This window comes from Notolabrus celidotus, chromosome 17 (genome assembly GCF_009762535.1).
Source record: "Notolabrus celidotus isolate fNotCel1 chromosome 17, fNotCel1.pri, whole genome shotgun sequence".
In the NCBI taxonomy this organism is placed as follows: Eukaryota; Metazoa; Chordata; class Actinopteri; order Labriformes; family Labridae; genus Notolabrus; species Notolabrus celidotus.
Genome location: NC_048288.1, coordinates 27,743,847 through 27,771,718, shown reverse-complemented (window position 1 = coordinate 27,771,718; position 27,872 = coordinate 27,743,847). Strand labels below are relative to the sequence as shown.

At 40.1% G+C, this 27,872-nt stretch overlaps 1 protein-coding gene across 3 annotated transcripts in view; it reads left to right on the top strand.

Moving 5' to 3' along the window:
* The window catches only part of LOC117829046 (cadherin-18), a 319,558-nt gene that overhangs the window by 188,311 nt on the left and 103,375 nt on the right, over positions 1–27,872 (top strand). For all 3 annotated transcript variants that reach the window (XM_034706566.1, XM_034706568.1, XM_034706569.1), the window contains one exon: positions 8,460–9,021. In XM_034706566.1, the coding sequence (XP_034562457.1) occupies positions 8,791–9,021 (231 nt within the window). In that variant the 5' untranslated portion in view covers positions 8,460–8,790. The remainder of the gene's footprint in view (positions 1–8,459; positions 9,022–27,872) is intronic.

Below are 27,872 nucleotides of genomic sequence, written 5' to 3'. Positions count from 1 at the left end.
GGGATCGGGCATTTCAAGCCAAAATACTATTGGATAATCATTGGCATCTATTTGATGATTATTTGAATGATCACCGTTTATGTTTACATTTCACAGCCATGCACAGTCTCTGGAAATATGTGTGTAGTAGTGTGAGGTTCAGAAATGGAGAAAATCACTGCAACTGTCCCGAATGGTTTCTTCTTCTTTTGCTACTGAAAACAGTTAGCATTCTTCTTCTTCTTCTTCTTCTTCTGTTGTTTAATGCGGTTAGCAAACAGCTTTAAGAAGATCTATAGGCACCGTCTGGCGGGGATACTGTATTACAACCAGGCACCGGAAAAAACGATGAAAAATTGTGCTTTTAAAATGAGAAAACATTCAAAACAACTCTTCGATTTTTACAAAGGTAACGAATATTTGAATATTCGAAAATCATTGTCCATCCCTTCTGGGGACCCTCCAAACCCAAGTCGCCAGAGTCCGAGCTGCTACCACCCGCATTTAATTACTTTTTAGTTTTCAGGTAACATGAAAAGTTGAAGTCAGTGATTTGATGAAGTGTTGTTAAAGAGATAATTTCTGTCATTTATCTTCACTCAAATGTGTTAGGAAACAATGTGGCTTGAGTAAGCACAGGGGCTAAAGTGAACTCACATTACACAGGTGTATGAAACATTAAAAACATAATCATAAAGGATACAATACAATACAATACAATGTACTTTAATTAATTCCCGAAGGAAAATTCAGGTGTCTGGCAGATAAAATTATAAAAATCACATAAAACAAGTAATTCAGGTGTCAGTCAGCTCATCTCCCATTGGCTAGAGAGTTCTGAAGCCTAATGGCTGCAGGGATGAATGATTTGCTGTATCTCTCAGTCCTGCAGTGCAGAGAGATGAGCCGTCCACTGCCACTGTTTCTCTGGCCCACAAAGAAGTTGCATATATAATATATACAATATATCCCCTTGATAACAACAATGCACAACAACCCTTTTCGTTGAAATGAAACTGAAATCTTAAAAAATATCTAAATTTAGAGTTAAGCAACATGAGCAGAGAGAATAACACACATATATAATTTACTGTAGCAAGAAATCAGACATCTTAAACATATTTAAATTGCCCTTATTTACTTGGTTGTATCCCACAGCCTTCTTTCCTCGCCTTCCAATCATCCAAATCCTGCTGTCCTTTCCTGTTTTACTGCACTCCGTGTAAAAACATATATTTCCATAGCAGCACGCTATGAGCTATAAAATAATGATGCCAGACAAGATGCTAGAACACATACTGCATCTTTTGCAGGTTCACAGAGTGCTTCTTCGGCTTCATCAGCAAAAACAACACCGAAGAAGAATGAATACATGTTCTAGCCTCAGGTACATCTCACAGCATTGTTACACTCTGCTTTCACATACACACACTGCTTAGTCACTAATTTTCCTCCCGCGGTTTCTGCCTTAACTCTCTGTTTATTTACCTCACCTCAGTGGAGCATTGTGTGTGACGACAGGAAACAAACAGGACCTTTTAAATGGTTGTAAAACGTCTGTATTTGCTGCTTCCAGGAGAAGTCACAGAGTGTCTTTGCTGCGGCCGTCTGGCTCTCTTTGTTCGGGAGATAGAACAGTGGTTCAGTGGTGTCTGCTTTGACCCGCCCTGGTCCTCTGCTATCTACTGTTTGACATCTGCAGAAAGCTGATGCTGTGAAATCGAATGCAGTGGGTGAGCTCTCAGCAGGAGCCCAAAACATTAGCTATTAGCTGCAGGTGACAGGAGCCTCTTCTAGCTCTGTGCCTGACTGAATTGGTGTGCATCTTTGTTACTCCGTCTGTCTCTTATTTTCTTTTATCTTCCTGCTTTTTTAAGTGTTCCACCTACTGCAGTGTCATCAGTGCAGGAACTGTTGGCTGCACTCTGGCTAAGGTCTTATTCAATTTGAGTTGTTGACATGCACGGTTGATTCCCTGCGATTGAGTTTTCCTGTTTCCATGAATAAAACAGGAGACAGAGACACAGTAGTTTTTGTTTGCCAATGGTGTCCTCCCCACAGGTTAAAGAATAAAGTTTGAAAGGGTTCAACATACTACAGGGAGGTGACAGAGGGAGGGCAGGATGCTGGGATGATTTACTTATTTATTCAACGAGATGAGACTCAAATATATTAAATTATTGAATAAAGTTAACAGCTTCTACGTGAAGGTTTAATGGAAATTTTTAGCAGTGGGTTAGACATACAAAAATCATCCTGCAGCTTTCCACTGGAAGTCCACCTTATTAACATTTCAGTCATTGATTTGTTGGTTGGTTTCGAGATGCTGATTGATCATTTACTCAATACAATGTCAAAAAAAATCAAACCCACTTTCAGGTTCTCCTTAATTAACTCAGCAACATGATTGGGTGTGCTGTGACCAAAGGGAGGACGATTAAGTCTTCTAATCAACTAATAAAAGAAACACTCAGATTAAAGCTACAGTAAGGAATTTTTAGCTTGTTATGAAACAGACTTACATTACTGCGGACACCTTGTTGTGACCTCCCAAGGCGAACAAGACCATTTGAAAGAAGACTGATTGGTTCTTTATAGTTATCTGGTATCTGTTAATACACAGATGATGCCCCTAGTGTCCATTGTGAGGAAGTGCTATCTTTACAGATGGACAGAAACCTGATAGTGTCTACCTATAGTCACGGGTAGAGACAGATTTAGACTGATTATTTATCGTATTTTACATCATATGTATAAAGACAATGGGGCATCTGGTTACTGATGACCTTATAATGCATATTACATTATATTATATAATTATCTTTGTTATATTATATTACATTATTATTGTTTACTACAACCTACAGTCACCCAAATTTATTTATTGTATTGCTTAATCTGTCAAAACCAAACCATAATCACACCATGTCAACCTGTCACTACTGAAGCATTTGTAATACTGCCTGTAATTACAGCTATTTTAACAATTGTAACATTTTTTATATATCTTAAATTTGTATTCTATCTTTATTTATCTATTTTTATTCTTAATTATTTTATTTTACTTATTGAAACTTGTTCTCAATTCTACTTATGTATAGGTTGCTGAAACACCTGAATTTCTCCAGGGGATCAATAAAGTAATATCTTATCTTGTCTATGTATAATTTATAATTTAGCACTGTATTTTAGCAAATTAACATTCCTCAGATTCAGAATGTGTTAGATAAACCAACTCTTTTTAATGATAAAAACGTGTGACAATACGGGTGGCTAAGATAAGATAAGATATTCCTTTATTCATCCCACAACAGGGAAATTTAAAGTGTTACAGCAGCAGAGTAGATAGTATAAAACAGTATAAAGTAAACAAGAGGCTATAAATTGTTTCTTTGTATTTATAGCTAAGGTTATTGTTATTATATTTTTATTTTATTTTTATATTGTAGTTCTTATTCTTATTCTTATTCTTATGCCTTGTACAAAGAGAGCACAGTTTACTAAAGTCAAATTCCTTGTGTGTTCAAGCATACTTGGCAAATAAAGCTGATTCTGATTCTGATAAATGCTAATTATTAAAAAGTTATTAGCAGTTAAAATTAAAGAAGTAAAATAAGCATATCTTACGATCGTATACACAACTAAATACGTACATTTACAAATATTTACAAAACCAGTGGATAAATAATACATGTATAGGGCATGATCGGCAAAGACTGTTATGTCCACAAGTGGGCGCCAAAATCACTACAAAACAAAAGTTTTAAAAATGATTTCTTGCATAAATTGACAATTAATGAGTTTAAAATTAATTAACCAAGAAGTGAAATTATGTTACAAATCTTTGACAGTCAGTTACTATAAGACAGCTTTTATTTCTTTATCTATATATGAACATGTTCTTTTATTTGTAACTTTAATTTTAATAGATACAAAAAAATCCCTTCATTTGCCAGTCTTAATATTTTTTTTCAGTCTTCCTATTTCTCATTCCAAAGCTTGTTGGTAAATGGAGCCGTACATTTTTGGAGACATGTCTCATGGATAATAATCTAATTTTCATTTTAAATGATTGTTTTTGTTCAAACTGCTCAAAATAGCATTAAATAAATAAATAGTGAATTAGATTGGGACTATTTCCCGCACCGATTTATACACATCCCAGTGAGTGTTTCCAGCTTCATTGGTTTCCATCTCCTTATGAGATTTGTTGACAATAACAACTATCCAATATCACCAGCTTATCCTATAAAATCATGGACGAATTCTCAGGATTTCCATAATCAGTATCTGTATCAGTCTGATCTACTTAACCACACTCAAATCAAGGCGTAAAACCACATCACAACAGAATTTCACATAGACAAAGATGATGTTTTCATATATGAGGCCAAGAATTTGTTGCTTCTCTGTGCATAACCCATCCGTCTAAAAGCTGAGAGTATAAACACGCTTTGGGCAGAGGGGTGCTCTGAAGATATCATCATGCAAAGGGTGAAAATGATTTTCATTGGTGGAGCCAGCTGCTGTATATTTGATGGTGATGTGAGTTAGAGTCAGCGTGATAATCAGTCAGTTAGGGGACTGATTGAAGAGAGCCCCGGGGGGTGAAAGTGAACCGTTACAATAGATATTCTAATTCTGACTTACTCAGGTACAAAATGTGTCTCCCATACTCTGTAACTTTGAAGGGGGAATTTGCTTTGGTGTGGTTAAGATGTGATGTTGTTAAATTGGAAAAATTATTCTTTGAAGAAGAAAACCTTAAAATCTGCGTAACAGCTTTCAGAAAGAAGTACTCCATCAGTATTCTCTGCAGGGCTTGGTGTCATTTTTCCCAAGTGAGGGGGGAGCAGGATTTGGGGCGTAGCTCTACCTATGCAGATGAGAATCTTCCCCCAGATTACACGTATAGTGTGTGGCTGAGTATTTATCCTCTGCTGCTTTAATCCGAGCTGATGTGGAACAGACTTTGTGTTCCCTTTCACTGCCTGGGCTGGCAGTAAGTATTACCCATAACAACCACTGCACTTAGTGAACATCAGCAATGACTATAGTTGAGCAGCATAATTTGCATGTCGAGATATATGAAACATGGGGATTAGTCAGGGGGCTCTAAGCACATCTTAATCCCTATGTATGTGAAAATATTTGTATTTATTAAAAAAAAATCTGTGATTATCCTTCAAAGTATTTGACAGTCGTAAGTTGCATTAATGTCTCGTTTCCGTGTTTCTCTCTAATGTTGTCAAATGCATTGTGGGTGATAGAGAGCAGCAGGCTTTGAAGTCTGTCAGCTCCTAGATCCTATTAAATATCAAATACATGTGTTTGTCCTCCCCATAATCCCCACCAAGCGTCTATTCTACTGCAGCACTTTGAGTGTTAGACCAACTTTACTGCTTCAAGTCAGTTTTACTGATATTTTCATTATGCATTCATAAATGCACACATTCCTTTATTGTGTCAGTTTGATGTTTTTGTCTAAAATGTTTTAATTAGTTCAATTTTTCAAGCATAATTGATTTTCATTCAAACAGAGGCAGTGTTTGTGTTTTTGTGATGTGTCCAAAATGCATGTTTGTGATGTATCTCCCACTAGTTCAATAGTTAAATAATGTAAAATCAGTATAACAACAGTCTTATGCTCACATTTGGAACAGAAACAATCAGTTGCAATCACTCTTGTTTGGAAAATTAATCTATAATTGCTAAAAATGATTTTCTTTAGCCTTATTAGCATTAAAGATAGTCTTTCCCCCTGCCGAAGTGTCTTTGGACTGTCTCACTTTCTGCTCCTTTCTAGACATACAGCTGTTCTCTCGATCAGAAGTCAGGATATTGTTACATGTTTGCATTCTGCCAGGAATAATCCAGGTTCTTTTAACTGTTTTTAACCCAACTTACATATGATATGTGTACAAAGAGAAGAGGCCATGGCAGATAAGATAAGGCAGACTAACAATTTCTAGAATGATCAGCAATCAAACCAGACAAGACCAAACGAGACCAGTCCGGACCAGACCAAACCAGACCAGACCAGACCAGACCAAACCAGACCCGACAGTCGTATCACATGCCTTGACAAGGACAAATTTCTGTCTCCATAATTTACTCCATCTCTAGAACATATTACTTCTGCAATGCAATACAATACGATAAAGTAAGACAAGACAAGACACAACAAGACAAGACACGATCAAACCAAACCAGACCAGACCAAACCAAACCAGACAAGACAAGACAAGACAAGACAAGACAAGACAAAACCAGACCAGACCAGACCAGACCAAACCAGACAAGACCAGACCAGACCAAACCAGACCAGACCAAACCAAACCAGACCAGACAAGACAAGACAAGACAAGACAAGACAAGACAAGACAAGACAAAACCAGACCAGACCAGACCAGACCAAACCAAACCAGACCCGACAGTCGTATCACATGCCTTGACAAGGATACATTTCTGTCTCCATAATTTACTCCATCTCTAGAAGATATTACTTCTGCAATGCAATACAATACGATAAAGTAAAACAAGACAAGACACAACAAGACAAGACACGACATGACACGGTCAAACCAAACCAAACCAGACCAGACCAGACCAAACCAAACCAAACCAGACAAGACAAGACCAGACCAGACCAGACCAGACCAAACCAGACAAGACCCGACAGTCGTCTCACATGCCTTGACAAGGACAAATTCCTCTCCATAATTTACTCCACCTCTAGAAGATATTACTTCTGCAATGCAATACAATACGATAAAGTAAGACAAGACGAGACACAACAAGACAAGACAAGACCAGACCAGACCAGACCAGACCAAACCAGACAAGACCAGACCAGACCAGACCAAACCAGACACGACAGTTTATGACACGCCTTGACAAGGACAAATTGCTGTCTCCATAATTTGCTCCACCTCTAGAAGATATTACTTTTGCAATGCAATACAATACGATAAAGTAAGACAAGACGAGACATGACATGACATGACACGACACGACACAACCAGACCAGACCAGACCAAACCCGACCTGACACGACAGTTGAATCACATGCCTTGACAAGGACAAATTGCTGTCTCCATAATTTACTCCACCTCTAAGATATTTATTTTGGAGGCTTATTCTTTATTTATTTAGACAGCTTTTTGGGGCATTGAAATGTGGGGAGCAGAGTGGGGTAAGACAATCTTGGCCGAGAGTTGAACCAGCAATCACTGCTACAAGGACTATAGCCTCTGTACATGAGGAGCACGCTAAAGCTGCGGGGTCAAACTGGCACCCTTCAACTTTAAGTTTTGAATAAAAATAGGATGTCTGTTGTGCGTCAAATGCTTTTTCTTAAGATAGATTAAAGATCAGTGGTTAATTATCAAAGGACATTTATTGTAATCTATTACAGTGCTGTGAGAGTGTAAATGTTGACCACTCTGTCAACACAGTTGAAAACTAGTGAAGAGGACATTGAGCTGAGACATTCTGTCCCCCAGCTGGATTTTAATGGTGTCAGTGTAATCAGCAGAGCAAAGAAGACCTGGTTATGTCAGAACTGTTATATGATGTCTTCTTTACCCTCTTCATGTCTCACTGTACTGAGACCTAAACAAAACCCTCAAAATCATTATTATCAACAGCAGTGACACCACACTGAAGGGCATCTCAGAACAGCAAGGTCACAACATGCATAAAGCCTCTATTTAAGAAAAAAAAAAAAGGAGAAGCTGTGAGCAGAGAGGAGCGATTTCATGCTCCAGCAGCACTTACATAACATATCTAACTTTAAAATCCACCCCAAGACGGGAAAAATTCTCCATAATACCTCCACAGACCACAGAGATGCACACGCAGAGGTACTGCATATTCCAGACACGGACATAACAGCTACACTTGAATGCTTGGTAACATAAATCACCCTCTGCCTTACGTCTGAGTGGCTTGATGTCTGTCCTTATCATAGTAAAAATGTGTTTCTTCCTTCCATACTTATTATTCACCGCGCTGAGGCACACACCGAGCCTCGGAGTATGCCCCGGTCGTGTTTAAACAGCCAAATCAAACCTTTTCCTTATATTTTTTTAATAAAGTCAACTCAGGCTTTGAGTCACAGAGCCGAATCTGCTCTGATACGGGGGGCTCTGACCTCACAGGGCAGTATCAGTCACTGAGCAGCGCTCTGACCTTATAGGCATGGACAACCTTTTAATAGCACTGCAGCTCCTCAAGTCAAAACATGTTTATATCATCTGTACAATGTGCAGAAATGGCACCAATACTGAGAGCCAGTATTCTCCAAGTCTCTTTGTACTTCATCACAGTCGGCGCAGTTTGAAGTGCACGTCCTCATCTGTGAGGATTTATGAGTTGCTATTTAATTGGAGGGAATTTGTGGACATATAGCTTTCAGTATCCGTCAAATTAATCTCTAATTCTGTGTCTCTCTTTCCCCCTTCTGTCTCTCTGTGCAGGAAATCAAGAATGGCTTCCAGGATTAACCTCCGCTCTTGGTAGAAGAACCCAGAAGTTCATGTCCGTTTGCATAGCGTCTCACAGCATGGGAAATTCCATAATGTAAATGTATCTTGCTCCTTCTACTTTTTTTGGTAAACCTTCAGCTGCAGGGGCCATGAACCTTAGAGGATCTACCTGGATGGATATTTGCGTAGCTTGGATTTAGATTCTGCTTTTGTTTGGACTACTTTACGTAGCGGTGGCTGGCGGTGGCGGTTGCGACGGCGGTGGTGGGAGGACCTTCCCACTTTGGAACAAGGGGATAACTTTACAAAAGCACACGCCACCATGAGGATATCCACCACCTCCTGTCTCTGTCCCGTTCTGGTCTGCCTCTGCTTCATCCAGAGGTGCTACGGGGCGAGCCACCACCTCCCCTCCAAATACCCCTCCAGGAACCTGACCAAACTGATCAATGGGGAGACAGAGGTGCACCACAGGCCCAAACGAGGCTGGATCTGGAACCAGTTCTTTGTTTTAGAAGAACACATGGGACCAGACGCACAGTATGTAGGAAAGGTAAGACTTCTTACACACACAGAAGAAGAAAATACATCTTTTGATCCTTGGAAACTTACTTTTGAACAGCTTACTTGGCTTATCATCTCCTTTCTTGTTTATTAAGAAATAGGTTACAGCAGGAGCAAACTGTTCTATTGAGGTAGATTGCTAAGTCTGCATTGTGCACTCTTTTTTATCTTCTGATGTGCAAATACAGTTCTCATTTGTAAAGGTGTGGGGTCTCTCTATCTGTCACTGCAAGCCAGATTTAATTCCTCTTATGATAATGTCCAAAAAATGTTTTATTCTCTGTAATGAACGAGTGCTTCATAGCATGCCTGCCACCCTGGGAAGCCGGGCGATGCAAGATTCAGTTTGAAGTGAGAGAAGCCCTCACCATCAAACCATCTCTTAACAGAAATATTAGATTTGGTGTCTCTGTGGGAAACAGAAACAGATTTAATGTCTTGGTGGGAAACCATGGCCGGTGTGATAATGAACATAGCCACTGTGAAATCACCCCATCATGGTTTATCTGAGTGCCACTTTAAAGCCTCGAGTTTTATCCCTGTTGTTTTTCTGGACCCAGGAGAGACTTCATTTGGACTAGAGGGTGGGTCAGGTGCTAACTTAGCAACGCTACAGTCTAAGGCTGACTTCCAGTGGCTACCTTCACTTACAAATTAGCCTTTTAATATATATTTTTCTGCATATTTGTTAAAGAGTGAATTTGTTTTTGTGGGTCTGACGAAGCTAAGAAAGCATTCTGAGCTTGGCAAAAATGTCCCTTTGCTTCACCTTTCAAGATCTCTACAGGAGAAGCGAGAAGAACAGCTGTTCCCATTTCTACCGCCTACAATCATAACTGTTGGAAGCAATCTTGGCTCCAATGCACAGCCTGCAAAAATTTAAAAATAGTACAATAATGTTCTTAAATGAATAGAAATGCAGCAAACATTTCTGGGACTGACGGCAAGTACAGTAAACTGCCCAGCAAGCTGTTTAATTTGTCTCTTATTAAAGGTACAGTGTGTAGAAATGGGGATATTTATTGGTCAGATTCTTCAGTGAAATGCTCACTTGGTTACGATTCCTGTTAGCAAAGGGATGGCAGCCTTCAAAGACAATAAGCTAATATGATGCATGATAAGTATGATCCTCAATTTATCAAGTTTTTAGCATCAGAAACTTCTAAAAACACTCATTATTTTGCATAAAAAAACAACCCATTCTTCTCCTTCAACTTCAAAGTAATATATTTTGCATCTCAAATTTAAAAAAAGTATATCTGTTAATAGTGTGTTTATTCTGTACTGCTGTAGAAACATGGCGGTGCAAGATGGCAGCCTTTTTGGAAAGGGACCTATTCTTTATGTAGATCTGAGAGGCTCATTCTAAGCTAACAAAACTATTTCTTAAATCAGGTGATTACACTCTTCTTTAAATATTCTTAGGGATATTAGTGTAACCACAAAACTCTAAGCTAGCTGGTCGTCCTGTATTCAATGGAATCATCAACTCCAAAGTTGTAAAGTGTAAAAAAACTTCATTCAAAGTGTGTCACAAACTAAATATTTACAAGATGATGCCAGAATCCAAACTAAAGAGACAACATGACATGTTAAGAAGTTTGTAGGACTGCACAGCTAGATGAGCCTCCACTGACTCTACCCACTGTATGTATACAACAAAACTCTGTCTTAAAGTGACAGTGACTCAAAACATCTTCAGTAAAAAATAGCAAACAAAGCCCCAAATCCAGTAACAATTATCCTGTTTTACAATTAGCATTTCCTCATCAACATTAACGTTTGATAAATCAATGAACAGTAACATAACTTTGCCTCATACAATTATATTCCATCTCTACCTCTCTGTTCTGCTAAATGCCGTTATACACTACACACTGCACCTTTAAATGAAAACTCCCCAAGATGGCACGCACAGTAGAAACAAGGCGAAGAGGTTTTGTACGATGACAGCTAGCAACATCTACCTTAAACACCCCAAACTGAGCAAAACACAGAGAATTTATATTAACAAGTCAGTCATATAAAGCTTAATCCTCCAATAAACAATATGCACCATGTATACACCATCATGTGCTTTATACCATGTTCATTTCTGTTGTAAAGTTTGGTGTTTTAACATGTGGCTCTATGGGAATTGACTCCCCTTTGGAGCCAGCCTCAGGTGGCCACTTGGGGAACTGTGGCTTTTGACGCGTTAATGTTGGCTTTGATTTCTAACCCAGAGGTTGCTGCTAGTGGAAAATGAACCACCACAGTTTGAAATTGCTAAGTGTGGAAAGTAAGCCGGGGCACCTCATAAATAGAAAATCTTATGAATGTAATTTCAGAGTAATTTTAGGGGAACTGAAGCTCGTCGCAGTGGAAAAAAAGATAGTGGTGGGTATTGTTCCTGTTTGTGCAAAGAGCACAGTGTAGTCCAGTTGTTGGGGGTGACTTTTTTCTGTTAGCTCCACAATAAGCCACAGGGAGCTGGTTAAGTCCTCTGCTTGCAGATTGCCTGCCCTTATCTCCTGAAATGTGTTTCTCCGCTGCAGTGATCATTATTCCAGGCACTCAGGCACAGACTAATCCCCTCAACCGCACTCGCAGAGAAAGAGAATGAGAAAGGCACAACGCTCCTCTGACTGCACATATGTCTGTATTTCAACAACAGTAGCATTTGAAGGGGAAAGAGAAAGAAAAAGGGGATGACATGCTTGGAAAGGAGTAAGAGGGGAAATAACAACAACAGAGCAGATATCACTTTCCAACTTAAAGGTCTTTTTATTGAATAAAAAGTGGGACTGTAACCACAAATGTCCTTGCAAAGCTGACAACACAGAAAAGAAAGGTTATTTATTGGTGAAACATGTTTTTGCTAATATTATTTGATGCACGAATGAAGCATAAAATCCCAAACAAACAATCCCTCAGCATTTATAACACGGCATCCTGAGTTTTAAACAATACTTACAATATTTGCATCAAATTCAAAGGGTTAGTTTTTTGATTCGCAAGCCGCACAAGAAATCTCACATTAAAAATTGTCGACTGCTTTGAAGTTCACGATTGTTTGGTTGGTTGGCTGGCTGATGTGTTAGCTCTGTTTCTACCTTAAGGGTGTTGTGTGTGTGTCTGTGTGTGTGTGTCTGTGTGTGTGTGTCTCGGTGTGTGTGTGTCTGTGTGTGTGTGTCTCGGTGTGTGTGTCTCGGTGTGTGTGTGTGGCTGGCGCCGCTGATGAAAGCCAAATAAACATAAACAGCTAATCCTGGATGATAATAAAGCGCTGGGAAGACACATAAACATTATTAAGGAATCAATTTGACATGCATGTTTAAAGAGATGAGGTCTCCAGATGGCTAGCACAAAAAACATTTAATTATGTGGGTTGGGACTGGTGTGCAGTGTCCTAATGTGGCTAGCAGACAGAATGACCCTTAATTAGAGGAAGACAGGAGGGAAAGAGGAGGAGGAGGAGAGGGAGAAGGAGGATGAGGAGGAGGATTAATGTACTCTGCACGTACTGCTCTGTATTGTTTTTTTTCCCCTCCCTTTGCTTGATTAAAACTCTGGACATTAGCAAGCAGCAAATGAGCAGTTCCACTACAGGGAATTGCCAACACTTTCTCTGTCGGTAATTGCTGTCATCAAAAAATGGGAAGTTTTTGAAACAGACATTCCTTGATGAGATGCACACTGATATGGAATTTTAATCATAGTATGCCCAACACAATGAATCAGATGTGCTCAAAATGTAAACGGATATGTAAACACATTTACTGTAAAAGCCCCAAATGGTGTCTTTACATGTATGTTGATTTCAGCACCTCTTAAATCCTGATTCACAGCACTTTATTCCTCATGTATCCTACATTCGCTGCTACAATAATGCTTTACCTTTCTTGCCGTCTTTGTGCAGCTGCTCAGCTTCTATCCATGCATGTCCCCAGAGTCTAACAATTGGATACATCTTAATGTAAATCTGTACTTAAGCTGCTTCCTCCTTCTCTGTGTACAATCGTACATGTGTGAAAAACAAAATCAATTAAGTTTGTGCTCTGGACGTGTAATACAGATTAAGAAATCTGACACATATCTTCAGGAAATGGATGGAAATTGCTTTTTTTATCTTGCTTTATTGTGAGAAAGACATGATGAATGATTTAACATATAAAGGAAAGAGGAAAACAAAACAACAATAAAAGACAGACAGTGTACCGACATACAAATATTAACAGTTACAGTAATGTGGGTCATGCATGGTTTGTCTGAGGGAGGATACTTTGGACTGGAGAAAAAATGGGAGGTGATATTATTTCAAGTTCTGGGATTGTAAAGGGTTTTTGTTAGGGGTAAGAGTATCACAAGAGATATTTATAAGGGAGAGAGGTAAGAAAGAAAACAAGGAAATTAAGTAAATTAAATGATACACATTTACATATCAGTCAATCAATCAATCTTTATTTGTAAAGCGACAAATCACAACAAACGTTATCTCAAGACGCTTTTACAAACATAGCCGGTCTAGACCACACTATGTCAAATTATGAACAGAGACCCAACACCAAGACAGGATAAGACTCAGTCTGACCCCACCTTAATCCATCATGAGCATTGCACCTCACAGTATTTAGCTAGTTACAGTGGCGAGGAAAAACTTCCTTTAACAGGCAGAAACCTTGAGCAGGACCAGACTCATGTTAGACAGCCATCATGCCTCGACTGAGTTGGGTCTTGAAAGAGGGATAGAGGGGAGTAAGAGAGAGAGGTGATAGTGATGAGACGAGTAGTAGTAGCTGTTGCCACTGGAGTCCAGAACGTCCACAGCAGGAGGATGCCTACGGCAGCTCAGAGGGACCTACAATGCATATGTATCCATAAATACATATATTGGAATTAGGGATGACCACAATTAATCGATTATCGATGAATTGATTGTTAAGAAATTACTCGAAACACACATTTTTGTTATCAATTTTCTGTCACGTGGAACAAACATCATGTGGTCTCATATTTGGTTCAGCTATAAGGGAGGTGTTTTAAGTTTAAAGCATGTTTCGATGTGATTCAGCTGTTAAAGGTGTTGCGCACAGTGGAGACGCTCAGTTGGCGGCTGCGGCTGTGCGTCAGGTCTCCACGCGCGCTTTTTAAAAGAGGATCAATACAAAACTGCTGCCAACAACAACACGGACACAAAGGTTGAAAGCTTTAAACAGGATATTTCCCAACTTTTGATACGAAGGCAACAGACAGGTGGGAAATTCTGGTATGCTACGTTTACAGATCAGCAACATCAGAGCCGTCTGGGCTTTTCTCCAGCGGGACTGATTATGACCCGGTTGCGCTCCTGGCTGACACCTGACCAAATACACATGTTTATTTTTCTCAATAAGAACGAGTAGACAGAAAACTGGACACTGTGAGTCTGAAGTATGCTTCTGTTAGTATTATGAGCCTTCACTTTATAAGATTATGTCCGCGGAGAATATTTTAATGAGCCTGATCGTTGATATTCTGCGTGTCAAACGTGTGCCCGTATTCAATCCCGTCAGTTATATGCATTTTGTTGCTGTAAAAAATCAAATTGAAGGGGAAAACAACCTATTTGGCATTGTTTTTGACGTAAGAATAATAATGTTTTTTTTTAATCAATTAATCGATAATTGATCGTTAACATTTCCAAAAATCGATCACGGAAAATACTTAAAATGTACATCCCTAATTGGAATATGTGAGCCTTCTGTACACATGCCTGATTATGCAAAATGTAGTAGGGCTACACAACGACTATGCAATGAAAGTGTGAAAGTGGATGTCCACAGTCAGTATGGGCTTAATTCACTGCAACAGCCATATTTCATATGCCGTGGCGAGATGTAAGGCCAAGACGGGAACACAGCAAAACCGTGCAACAGGACCTCCAGCAGCTCTACAAAACACCAATTAACAATTTAGTTTTTAATAGCAGGACGATGTCTCAATATAGTTGCCTTTATCAGGAAATAGAGGAAAATGAAGGTCATTTATATATGCATGTATTTATTTATATAAGTGCATATATATATAATACATTTATATTTATGCAATACATTTAAAATAATACAAAATACTCTTTGTTGTTATTCAATGTGATTGCTTTTAACATTGTCAATAATTGTCCTTGTATTGTTATGAAGTGAATATTGGACTGGGTGGGAGTGTGTTACACTTATGTGTGTTTGTATAGTTTGTGCTTTTGCTGCTCTTTCAGGTCAGTATTGGAAATATAATCTCAATCATCAAACAATTAGATCAGTTGATACAGAGCCCAATGTTACTTCAACACGGTTGAATAGAGGTGATACATAAAGTAGGTGTATGACATTGGTTTTGGCAGTTGGACACCCTGTGCTCACATTTTGCCAATACTCACACATAAACAGACAGCACAGAGTGACTTCTGGGAATAAGTGAAGCGGCCAGTCTGTCAAGAACATATTTAATCCCCCTGAGGTATCCCGTAATCCCCAGTGACACCTTTCTAGGGGGGCTGAGGCGTTTGGGAAATGACAGCTTTGTGCATGAGTGAGACGCAAATGCTAAGTTGGGGACGAGGCTTGTCCAGATATGAGACAGGAGACAACCCTCTCTCCCGACGGGAGGTGTGAATGTCTTTGTGTCAATCAGCTCGGCTTGCTGCTTTGAAGTAGTCGGGCAGGTTGCAGACGGGATGGTAATTTTTTTTTCAGAAGACGATTCAAATCCCTGCATGAGTATGAGCTGCATTGAACTGTCTGCTGCAACTGAGTTAGAGGACGGCGTGCAGCTGCTGGATAAAAAGAAACAAATCCTCGGGAGGAAATCCTTGAATTGAACCATCGTTGGGTGGTCTGGCTGCTTCTAATATTTACAGTAAAAAAGTGAGGCTGCACAGAATTGGTACTTTCACTCAGCCAAGAGGGAATACCCTTCTGTCTTATCTTCTGTTCATTTGCAGAGAAAACTAGCAACCTCTAAGAAAGGTGCCTAAATGTTTTATTCATGCGTCTAAAAACGGATTGTGCTGTGACAGAACCAGGCAACTGTCTTGTCCTATGTACAGTAATAGCTCAACTGTGAGGAGAGAAAAAAAAATGGAAGCACATTTTTTTTTTACATGAAACTGTTTTACGCCCACACTTTGCAATGCAGGGAGCAGGAGCATAGCGTCTGGAATGTTGTCAGTGTTAAACCAGTGGAGGGTTCATGAAAAACTAGGGAATTTCACAAGCAGTGATGTGTTATTACTCTGCATTGCTGGAAAGAGTGAAGTCCTGGAAGCAGCAGCATGTTTTATTCCTACCAATATGCAGACTTATGCTAAAAAGAGAGGTGCATCTGTACATGTAAGAGGGTTTATACATGCTCACTGCTACTCATAAAATGATAAATTAGATGTTAGATATTCAAGATTCAAAAGAGATTCAAAGGTTTTTATTGTCAATTTTCACTATACGAAGACATACAGGAAAATCGAGATGCTGTTTCTCTCTTCCAACTCTTAAATATTAAAGGTGACATATCATGCAAAATGGACTTTTTAATGGTTCTCTACCTGAAATATGTGTCCCAGTCTACAAACCCCCCGAGAATGAAAAAATTCATTCTGCCTCTGTTTTGATTTCTCCACCTTTCTGTAAATGTGTGTGAAACGAGCAGTTTCAGACTTCCGTGTTTTTGTTACGTAACAACAATATCCGGTCTGTCACGGAGTCAGAGCTCGGAGCTTGTTCAGCCCATAGACTGTATAAAATAATACTGAATCCCCCCTCCGTTTTTCATTACCTGCACAAATGTGTGCTAACAAGGAGCTTAGGAGGGAGGCATGCTAGTTGTAGGCTGTCTTAATAAACACAAAGGTTGGTTTTACTCTCCACGTCTGCAGATTTGAAGATCTAGTGGATGATTTTTATTTATCATGGATAAGTGCTAGCACTAGTTAGCATAGCTACATAGCTACACATCGTAGCTGTAGCTGTGTACCAAGACACATGTCTACATACTGACAAATAAAACAACAAGAAACACAGAATCTGTGACCAATCCTTCAGAAAAGGTCCTGCTACAGGCGCCTCTCCGTCAGGATCAGATTCAGAGGGTTGAAGTAACGTGATCTCTGAGCAGCCGTGTATATTCAGCCAACATGTAAACATTAGATCAACGTGCTGGAGAGCCGAGGCCACATCCACTTCCTGAGGGGGCGTGGTCAGAGAGAAAACAGAGTTTTCTCAGGAGGACTGAAGAAGAGGGTTTTTCAGGCAGGCCAAAATCTGATTTCAAAGTGTTTTTTTGAGCATAAACTTTAAAGACATGTTTTGGGGACCTCTTAGACCAATATATTTTGATGAAAAAAGCGTGATATGTCACCTTTAAAAATTGAAATATAAAATACAATACAATTATAATAAAATACAGTTAAAAACAGCCTATGTAGAAAGTGCAGGTAGTGCAGTGCCGTGACAGTTTAAAAATGTAAAAACATGTTATCTTTTGCCAAAGAACTGCAGAAAATGGCAAAAAACATGCGGCACACAAAATATGAGGCAGTTTTGTTGTATAAATAGCATCACATTACATCGATTGGTTGTGTTTATGCCAATGTCTGGCACCAGAATTATCAATCAATCGATCAATCAATCTTTATTTGTATACCGCCAAATCACAACAACCTTATCTGAAGACGCTTTTACAAACGTACAAACAGAGCAGGTCTAGACCACCCTATGTGAAATTATGAACAGACCTAACATCAAGGCAGGGTAAGACTCAGTCTCACCCCACCTTAAGGCTGATTTATACTTCTGCGTCGCCCCTACGCAGCAGGGGCTGACGCGGACATGAGCCCACATACTTCTGCGTCGATGTGTCCATGTCGCGCAGCAATTCTCCTCCTAAACGCTTGAGGGCAGTGCGGTCTCTCTGATAGCCGGTCGCCTGCTTCCGGTCCTGCTACGATCTCTGTTTACTTTTCCACATCGATTCAGAGCGTGTTAAGTTAATCTACAGCTGATACATGTTGCTGTTTATCATACAGACATGATTACATGAAGAATAGAGAGGAGGAGATGAAATACACGGCCGATGTGTGGCCGATGTCCGGGATCCCGGAAGTGCTGTGAATGCGGGAAAGACCAAGCCGTCGAGCGGACCAATCACAGAGCTTGCGGTCCGCGTCGGCTCTACGCGTAGTTACATTTTGGAGGAGGTGCACGTCAGCTACGTGCGTAGGCCTCTGCGTAGGTACGGGAGCTACGCGGACCTACGGCGTAGGCTACGCCGTCGATTCGACGCAGAAGTATAAATCAGCCTTTAATCCACCATGAGCATTGCACCTTGCAGTATTTAGCAATTTACAGCGGTGCAGATAAACTTCCTTTTAACCCTTAAAAACCTAGACCATTTTTTGGAGCACCAGACTCTCCTGAATTTATCTTGAATATGAGGAATGAGACAAATCAATGGTATCAATGGAAAGCTGAGAATGTCTGCTGTAACTGAGTTTTTAAAGCTTGTAGATAGGATTAGCGGTTCAAGAGTTAGCAAACATTTAAGAACAAGTAGCCTCCGGTGGTTGTCTAGGTCTTCAGGCAGAAACCTCGAGCAGAACCAGACTCATGTTAGACAGCCATCTGCCTCGACCGAGTTGGGTCTGGAAAGAGGGATAGAGGAGAGGGAGCGGTGATAGTGATGAGACGAGTAGTAGTAGCTGTTGCAGCTGGAGTCCAGTATGTCCGTATCAGCTGGAGTCTGGAATGTCCACAGCAGCAGGATGCCTATGGCAGCTCAGAGGAACCTACGAGACAAGGGAGCTCAGAGACTCCAGAAAGGTCTGTGGTTAGTAATTAGCTTTAAGCGCAACCAGAAGAGATTCAGTCATCATTTGGAAGCAAGCATTTCCCAGCTGAAGAAGTTTGGTACAATGGTTTGGTCTGGTTTTTGCTCAGCTTTTGTCTACACCAAATGCCAAATGCTAGGTCATAGTAACTAGCTTGCGGCTTCTTTAATCTGTTTGGTGCTAGTCATGACATCTAGCATATGATAGATTTTTAATGTGTGTGTTTCTTGGAGGTTTTAGTGGTTCAGTGAATGCATGTGATGTTATGCAAATGAATGATTGTGTGTGTGCTGTCATAAGCAGCAGCTCTACTAGTCAAGTAGTAATGTTGTGAGCTGAGCTTGAAAATTAAAAAGCCAAAGATCTTTAAAAAAAAAAAGACATCGGAGACCACAAGAGAGAAGTGGATTTCCAATTTGGATGATAATTCTTCACAGTACGCTCAGTTATTCTATCATTTTTTAATATAAAATGTTAATAAATACAGATTTAAACAAGGGATTGTGAGAATAATTCAATAAAAGAGCAGTCAATAAAATAACCAACACACTGTATGCCTCTAAGTGTTCTTTGTGCACATGTGAGACTCACATATAGTCATTGATTTTCCCCCGCTTTCGTTTTTTTTTTTACACAATTTGGATCAACCTTTTGTTTGAAAAGGCTCATCGTTATCCGTTCAGGGATTAAAACGTAGCCGCGCAGAGCCGACCTTCATACTGTCACTCCTTCACCAAACAAAAGATGATAAGAAAAAGAAGAAAGCTCAGCTGAGTGAATAGCAGCTGAACTTCCACTCATTCAACAACTGCAGAAAATAGCTCTTACAGTGAAACGCTTGCTGTCTGTGCAGGCATGCGTAATTTCCAAAGTGCATTCCCCTGTCCTCTGGCTGCTACGTTTAAACATATTAACACCATTTAGACACTTGAGACTAAAACCATTTGCCTTCGCTCACTTCCACAGCACAAAGCAGAAACATGTTTTCTGCTGCTGATATGCTGACGGTTTCATTTCTGCCTCATTCAAATGTGAAATTTTAGCCGCAGTTAGAGGCAGAGCTATTAAATAAGTGTCAGAGTTGCTTCCGGGGGCCTCTAATAATCTCATTACTGTACATCAAGAAGTCAGCCATCCTGCTGGGAAGACAACGATTCATTCTCTTTCTCCCCACCCCTCCTGCAGATGTCAAAATAGAGGACAACTATGAGGGCGGATCTCTGAGATGTGCATCGGCGGCACGTCCTCAGCCCGCCCCTCATCACTGTCTCTTGATGTATGGTCATTAGGCGAGCGCTCCATCATCAGGCTTCTACTGTGACTGTTACAAATCAATCGAAGAGAAGGGGGCGCTCGGAGGAGTTGATTGGGAGGGTAGCGGGGCCAAAACGGGGTGATAATCAGACAATCAAGCACGCTGACATAAAAAGTGATTAAGTCCTCTTGCGTGAAGTTGAAGAGCCAAGATTTAATCAAAAACTAACACACCCCCCCCCTTTTGCTAATTGCAAATATGAAGCCAAGGCGCTATTCACCAGCCAGTGCACGTGTCCTGCTCATTTCTCTTTCTTATAATCCCCTCCCCCATTCTTTCTCTCACCTTGAACACTCTTAATGTGAGATATGTTACACACCCTGGCTCCCACCTCCAATTCAAATATATGCATAAGAGGGCCTACTTTAGACATCAAAGCAAAGCAGTTATAATATAAGTTTTTGAAGTAAAAAGTAGTTAATGCAAAAGTGCAAAGACAGCAAACACAAATTTGTTCTTATACCTACTTGTAATTTCCAGAAATTGTTTCCTGTCCTTGAATATTTTATTCAAACTCTTAACTTCTGACTGAGGATGTTCCTCGGGACTCATTTCCTGGTTGTTTGAACAGAAACTTAAATTCTAGAGACAGTCAAAATTGAGCACATTATAAGTTAAAATGGATAAATATGGGCTAACAGAGTCTGCGGTTAGAGGATGACAAATCGGTTTGCTGAGAGTGGCTGACTTTATCCTTGCAGGATGATGTCCACATGCTCCAGAAGAGTGGGTATATGCTGGTTTACCAGATATAGCCTATATTGTTCACCAAACTTCATTTCCACTTTCTTGTTTTTAAATACTGCTAAACCACACCACGTTATTTGGCATATGATACCATCTATCATCTGTGCTTGTTTACATCCAGGTAGTAGATAAATATAGTGTTATGGTAGTAGCCATCAACCTAGCTAGTGTAAGATGAGATTTTATTTTGGTCTAAGTATTTGTATCATTGAGTCTTAAATTAAGTTTGAAAGACTTCTATTTCATATATTGCACTGCCTCTTTAAGGTTGCTCAGGGTGATATGGTTTGAGTTTAAGTACATGTGTCATGAGTTCGATGTGCTGTTGTCCTACGTTGATGAAGGGTCATTAAAGGCATCACAGCAGGAGTTGTCCCGTGCTCTTTCTTCCCCACAGCCCTTAAGTATAATCAATTCATTTTCAAGTTAACGCTGTTGCAGTTTAACAGATCTGAAGAGATTAAACAAGTTACAGCGTTACACTAGCTACAGCTCTGGCTTGTGGTGACTGGCTACAACTTCAGCATAGACCAAGCGGCAACCTCTGGTCTTAAAATATGACTCCAATGCAGAATTGACAAAAACTGGAGTTCATCGAGGATCCACTTGAGGCTGGCTCCGGGAAGTACCGGAAACCACATACACACCAATTCAAAAAAGCTGATCTTTACAGCAAAAATAAACATGTTTACAGCCTGGTACAAAAGAGAAGTGTAGTCTGGATAGCTCATTTCTCGATCGGCACATACTGTACATACTGTTGAGATTAAGAGTCTTCCAATGAGAGGCACAGCTGACTTGATTGACAGGCGGGAACACTGTTGCTGGTTGGCTAGGAGGCTCAAAGCCCGCCTCTTTATGTCATGATCGCTCGACAGCAGCAATATGGCTCCCGCCGACGATTGGCCTCAAAGCAGTGCTTCAGAAACAGATGGGTGACATCACAGATACTACTTCCATTATTTATACAGTCTATGGCTTAGACCAGGGGTTCCCAAACTTTACCATGCCAAGGCCCCTCAAACAGCATTAGCTTCTGGCCGGGGACCCCCTTTGCAAACCCACAGACAATGCTTCAAAATATGTAAAGAAACATCAACTTTTAGAATGTATTTTCTTACTTGTATTCACTTTTCAATAATTATTACATTTGTTTAGCATAGGAAATTATTAACAAATGTATTGTAAAAAAAAAAAAAAAATCTGATTCTATTTTTTTCCCTTCCCTCCAATTTTCTGAGGCCCCCCTAGCACCCTCTGGCGGACCCCCACTTTGAAAACCACTGGCTTACACAAAGCATTTAACCAGCATTTAGGTCTAGTAATTATAAAGTATGATTATTTTATAGTAAATATGATGATAACTTGTAAGGCTGATGGTGTTTAATTGATTTGTCCATGGCGTACATCCCAATTAACAACTGTGCATCCAACTGCTCACATTTTGAGAAACAGCTTTGTCACCTTTAAATTGAATACATTTGCAGGGAAGCATTGCTGATTTTTTTACTGCACCTTCCAAACAAAGACAATAACAGTGATTTCAACCTAAAGAGGTTGGACAAAGGAAAACAGAAAGGATGAACCTTTGGTGAATATTTTAGAGTTTATCGTGCACTGCAATTGAAGATAGAAAATTGTATACAAAAGAGGTATTGAAACAAATGTTAAACACAGAGAAGCCAGCAAGACATTCCCAATCTACCTGACTCCCAAATTTCACTAGAGGTGTGCAGACATGTCCTGTTTGTTGACTCTCCTGGGATAACTTTCGTTGTATTTTGGCCTTAAATGTTTTGCCAAATCTCAGTGATTTCAGTTATATAGATTCTTATTCTACCGGAAGTCAGAATGACTTGATTTCTCTTCCAACTTTGCTGCTTTTCTCAGAAACAGTGTGTAGAAATGTCCTTCAGAAGACTCCCTTCTGCTTTCACAGAGTAAGTACATTTCACAGCCGGTGCTTTACACTTGCAACTCACAGAGTATCTAAGAAGGTGAGCTTGCAGAACAGCATGTACAGCTATTTGTAGCCCTGGTGCATCTGTACAAATTTGCTGTCCTCTGCTGTTGCCTGTAAGCCTTTTTAGCTGTGTCATAAATATGATGTCTCAATGGAAGTTTCATCACAGGAAAATGGATTACAAATCAGCATTGGATCAATCAGATGAAATGTATCCAGCATGGTTGTATTTTGACATATTTTACGCCTGGTATCAAATTCCATCCTGAGTTCCTTCTAATTGTCATATGCAGAGATTTATACTAGTTTATCATTCCTTTGCCTGCACAAGAGAGATGCTCTTCTCTTTCACCTCCTTGTTTCTCGTCCCACACAGATCAAAATAAGAGGACATAATAGCAGCAAAGCAACGTTCATTCATTTGAGCAGACAGCAAACAAGGCTTGCAAGGCACATACATTATGTGGATCTGTAAAATGAATACGACCAAGCCATTACAAAGGGCATTCGCCAATAATGCAATCCATCCAGGCACATACATTATCTGGATCTGTCCAATGAAGAGGACAAAGGCAGCACTGTGAGGAGGAGGAGGAGGAGGAGAACAAATAGAGGAAGGTTAAGTTGTGTAGGAACAGTACAACATGGAAACTTCCTCTTTAACATTGTGTTTCTTCTAATGTACTCCCATACTACATTCAAATTTGCCAACTTGTGCACACTTAAGTTGATTCCTTCACTCCACCTCAAAAGAAAGATGCGTTTTGTTGGTTTGAATTGAAGCCATTTCTAAGTATTTTGGCTGCTTGTTGCTGCACCATGTGGCCAGTCAGTCAGCTATATTTGTTCTGCTGAAAAATTGGCAGGGATGATATTTGGCAGGGTGTTTATGTCTAGACGAGGACTGAATCTTATGATGTTGTTCCTTTGGTCCGCCAGTGGAGAGTTTAAATTGTCTTTATCTGCCATGTGTGAGTCGGTTTGTTGATGGTTACAGCTCATTTCAGAAGATGTCTGCTTTGGCCATCCATTACAGCTGCAAATGTTGTGCTTATCCCAACATAGAGATAGACACTCTGCTCCATATGATTATTGTCCTTTGTCTACAGTTGGTTCCAGAAGTTAGGCTACTAAATAGGTGCTTTAAGATAAAATTAACTTTGAGAATTCAAACTGAAAAGGTTAGTTGTTGATGGTTACATTTGCTTTTGGGGGGGAATTAGGATGTCAGTCTTTAGGTGTTACATATGATGAGATTAATGTCCAAAATTTGCCTGTCAATTATTTTAAATCACATGCTATAAGTTGCACATCATATTCACCGCCAGATTCCACCAGATCCATGTCCGGTCCATCTCCGTTTCCTCACAGCACCAGATCTGATAGCTTTCTATTCTAGTCAATGTGTTAACTTCCACTGGATCCGCTCCATTGCATTCCAGCTGCATCTCTATTCCAGAAGGTTTGAGCTCTCTGGATCAGATACTCAAGACTTCTGTGTTTGCTGGATGTCCTAGCACGACGCATCAATCTCAACAGAGCAAGTCGAGCGGGGCAGGAAGTCAGACACCAAAACAAAAGGAAAAAATCTGGTTAATTTTCAGAATAAAACACTCTGTGTTATCACCAGATCGTATGTCACTTGACTACAACAACAAACTGTCATGATGAGCGGAGCCAGGCCTGGAGTCAACAGGTCAGAGGTTTACAGAGGACCAGGAAGAGAACATGGATGAGGAGAGGAGGAGGAGAATCATTCATTCAGTATTTACTACAGTAAAACCTCGGTCACATCATATGACTCCAGCTGTCCAGCAGTCCTGCTCGTTGCTGCGTTCTGAAAACGCAACCAGTTGGTGTTAGATTAGATTTGAAAATCTTTATTGTCCCCAAGGTGTTGATGAATGAGAGAGCACTGAACAGGACCGGACACGAATCTGGTGGAAGTCCGATGTTAGGGCCGCCACAGGATCATCCTGCAGCTGCTGTGATGGGGAATAATGACACCTCTGCTCTTTTGAAGGGCACATTTCAATGAAAAAGAAAACTCCTAGACAGCTCAGTTGACAAGTCAAAAGTAACTTGCACCTTGTGTGAAACAGAAGTATCCATCAGCACGTTTGAGTTTAAGCTATCACCTAGGAGCTCAGCATACAGGTCGATCTTAATCATACTGATTTCAGAAGGCTCTGCATCTCAAAAGCTGCCACTAGCCAGGGCTGTAGCTTAGATAAACGGCTTATTCCATAATGCTGGACTGCTCTACTACCTGGATGTAAACAAGCAGATATCACAGATGGCAGATAAAGATGTAATTGTGCTACATTTCTGTTTTCTGAGTTTTGTCTTACACATTGGATTAGTCAGCTAGTCAGACTTTAAATTTATATTATAATGATTAAGAAATTGGTCACTTCGGCTCACCCCTACCCTCTACAACAGTACCTTATAATTTGTTGCTTTTCAATTGTCATTAACTCTGACAGTCTGAATGAGTGACTAACTTACTCTAATCATATGCTACAGCTCCAGTTTAATTACACTTGTGACCCATTGACTTAAACGTATCACCCAGCATTGCTTCACGAGTTGAAAGCACTATTTAATGCTGTAGCAACAATGTTGTACTACCAGATATCTTTGCAGTTGGAGGATTGTTGTGTCCTCAAATCACATCTCTCCTCGATAATGACTTAGACACCTGACAAGTGATACAACAGAGCCCAAAAGTAGCCTGTTTGGCTGCAAGCACCAATTAGCTGGTAACACAAACAGTTTAAGGCTACTCCACACAATGAGCACACAGAGCCCACACAGCGAAATCACGTTGCTTGTTGACAAAAGAAAGTGAAGGAGAAGACACTTTCACTCAGGTTGCTCCTCTGGGCATGTGATGAAATTATGAGCCAGTTTCTCCTCGAGATTGGAGTGTTTTTTTTTCTTTGCCAGCAACTTTACAGCCCCAGACTCTGCTGATCTCTTTAAACTCCTCTGAAATGCATTGCCAGCTGCCAGCCGGCAGCCACATGCCAGTCATCTATTCCACTAGTCTTTAATAAAGTCGTCCATAGAGACAGAGAGATAAACACAATCCCTTGTTTTGATGCCCTGTGGAGGGAAAGGATTGCTCCAAAGTCTTTTTGTGGGGAGATGACAAAACAACAAGGTTACAGAGGTCACAGTTTCAACTTTAGCTTAAGGTCTCCCTGCAATTCACTGCTCACACATTTCCATACATTAGTGTGTATTGCATTGACTTGACAGTCCTGCCAGTTAGTCGTCTCTTATGCATTGCCACATACAGTACAGCTCTGATATATGTGAGGCTCATATCATTCCTGCTCTGTGCTTTAACAAATTGACGCAGATTGCATTAAGGCGGGTCGGCATGAAATTTTCTGTGTGATCAAAATAAATGAAGTATAAATAAAATATTGCAAACCCTGGAGCCGGAGCGCAGGAGCAGCACCCTCTGCAGAGAAATGGAGGCCTGTATTGGAAATCATGAGTTGGAAATTCGCCCCAAGCTCAGTTTTGTACAATCAGTGTTGACGAGGAAAATATGGAATGAGGAAATGTGTGAAACTGTCCAAAAAGCAGTGAGGGAAATCCACAGAAAGTTGTCAACTCCAACTGTCATTTTTTGGCATTTTCTTCAGTCGTTGGTATAATCAGGCATTCACAGATGGTTGGTTTATATGAAAGTTGTGTGCAGATGACTTAAATCCAGAAGGTATACAGTATCAGTAGAAGTTCTACCAATATTGGATGTTATATCTGTTCTTTTTCTCGTATTTGAGGCTGCGGCTGACTGAAGTGGCTTATATTCAATTTTGTGTTCCATAGAAAAGTACAGCGCGTGCCTTTTCCTGCTTTGTCATTGCAGCACTTTTAGTTCTGTGTCAAAATACTCACTCAAAATACCCAGAATATTACTGTGTACTTTCCAATTGAGAGTAGATTTCAACCATTGTTGTAATCCAGTGAGTTGTCATTAAAATTTGACTTATGTTAATCAAAATACACAAAAGTAGGAATGCTGAAAGCTGCAGCATCAAACCAATGTAAAGATAAAATATGGTTTATTTCTATAGTTGTAAAAATATGCACTTTTGGTATTGGTTGCAGATTTTGATTTAAGCTGATTGTGGCTCCAACAAGCACATCAAATGTGATGGTTGTCATAGCCCACATGTAGCCTAAAAGACTATGTTCAGGGAAAAAAAAGGCCTGGGAATTCCACACCCCTGCTCAAAACCCTGGACTAAGCTGCAGACAGCGCATTCAGTGTGGCAGCCCCTACTCTGTGGAACCCTCTCCCTCCCAACATCTGCAGCACCCCAACCCACAGTTTTAAGAAAGCAATCAAAACGCACCTTTTCCTCAAGGCCTTTCCCCATTAGATAGTGTTGTCCCCACCTACCCCCCAGACCCACTACCTGACCCTTTGAAGCAACCTTAGGTTTCTTGAAAGGCTCTATATAAATATCATTTATTACTATTACTATTATTATTAAAACCTTGTCATGTGAGTGTAATCACAAGCTCTGGATTTGATAAATAAGGCAATGCAAAAATGCAAAAAACTGCAGTTCCCAGAGTGTCCACTTGGGGCTGGCTGCAAAAGGGAAGGAATCCCCATTAACACCCATTTAAAACGCCCATTTTCACATTAACATTCAACGCGTCTACAGCCTGGTTTGAAAAAAAGTAAGTAAGTAAGATTTATTCATAGAGCACCTCTCATGAACAGAGGTCACAAGGTGCTACAACAACAATAGAAGAACATTAAAAGGCAAAACAGCGATTGCAAATACAAAAACAGACAGATTAAACAAAGGCAAGTCTAAACAGATGGGTCTTCAACTGCTTTTTTAACCCGTCAACAGTGTCCACAGTTCTCAGTTGCACAGGGAGACTGTTCCAGAGTTTAGGACCAACAACCTGGAAAGCACAGTCTCCTTTAGTTTTTAACCTGGT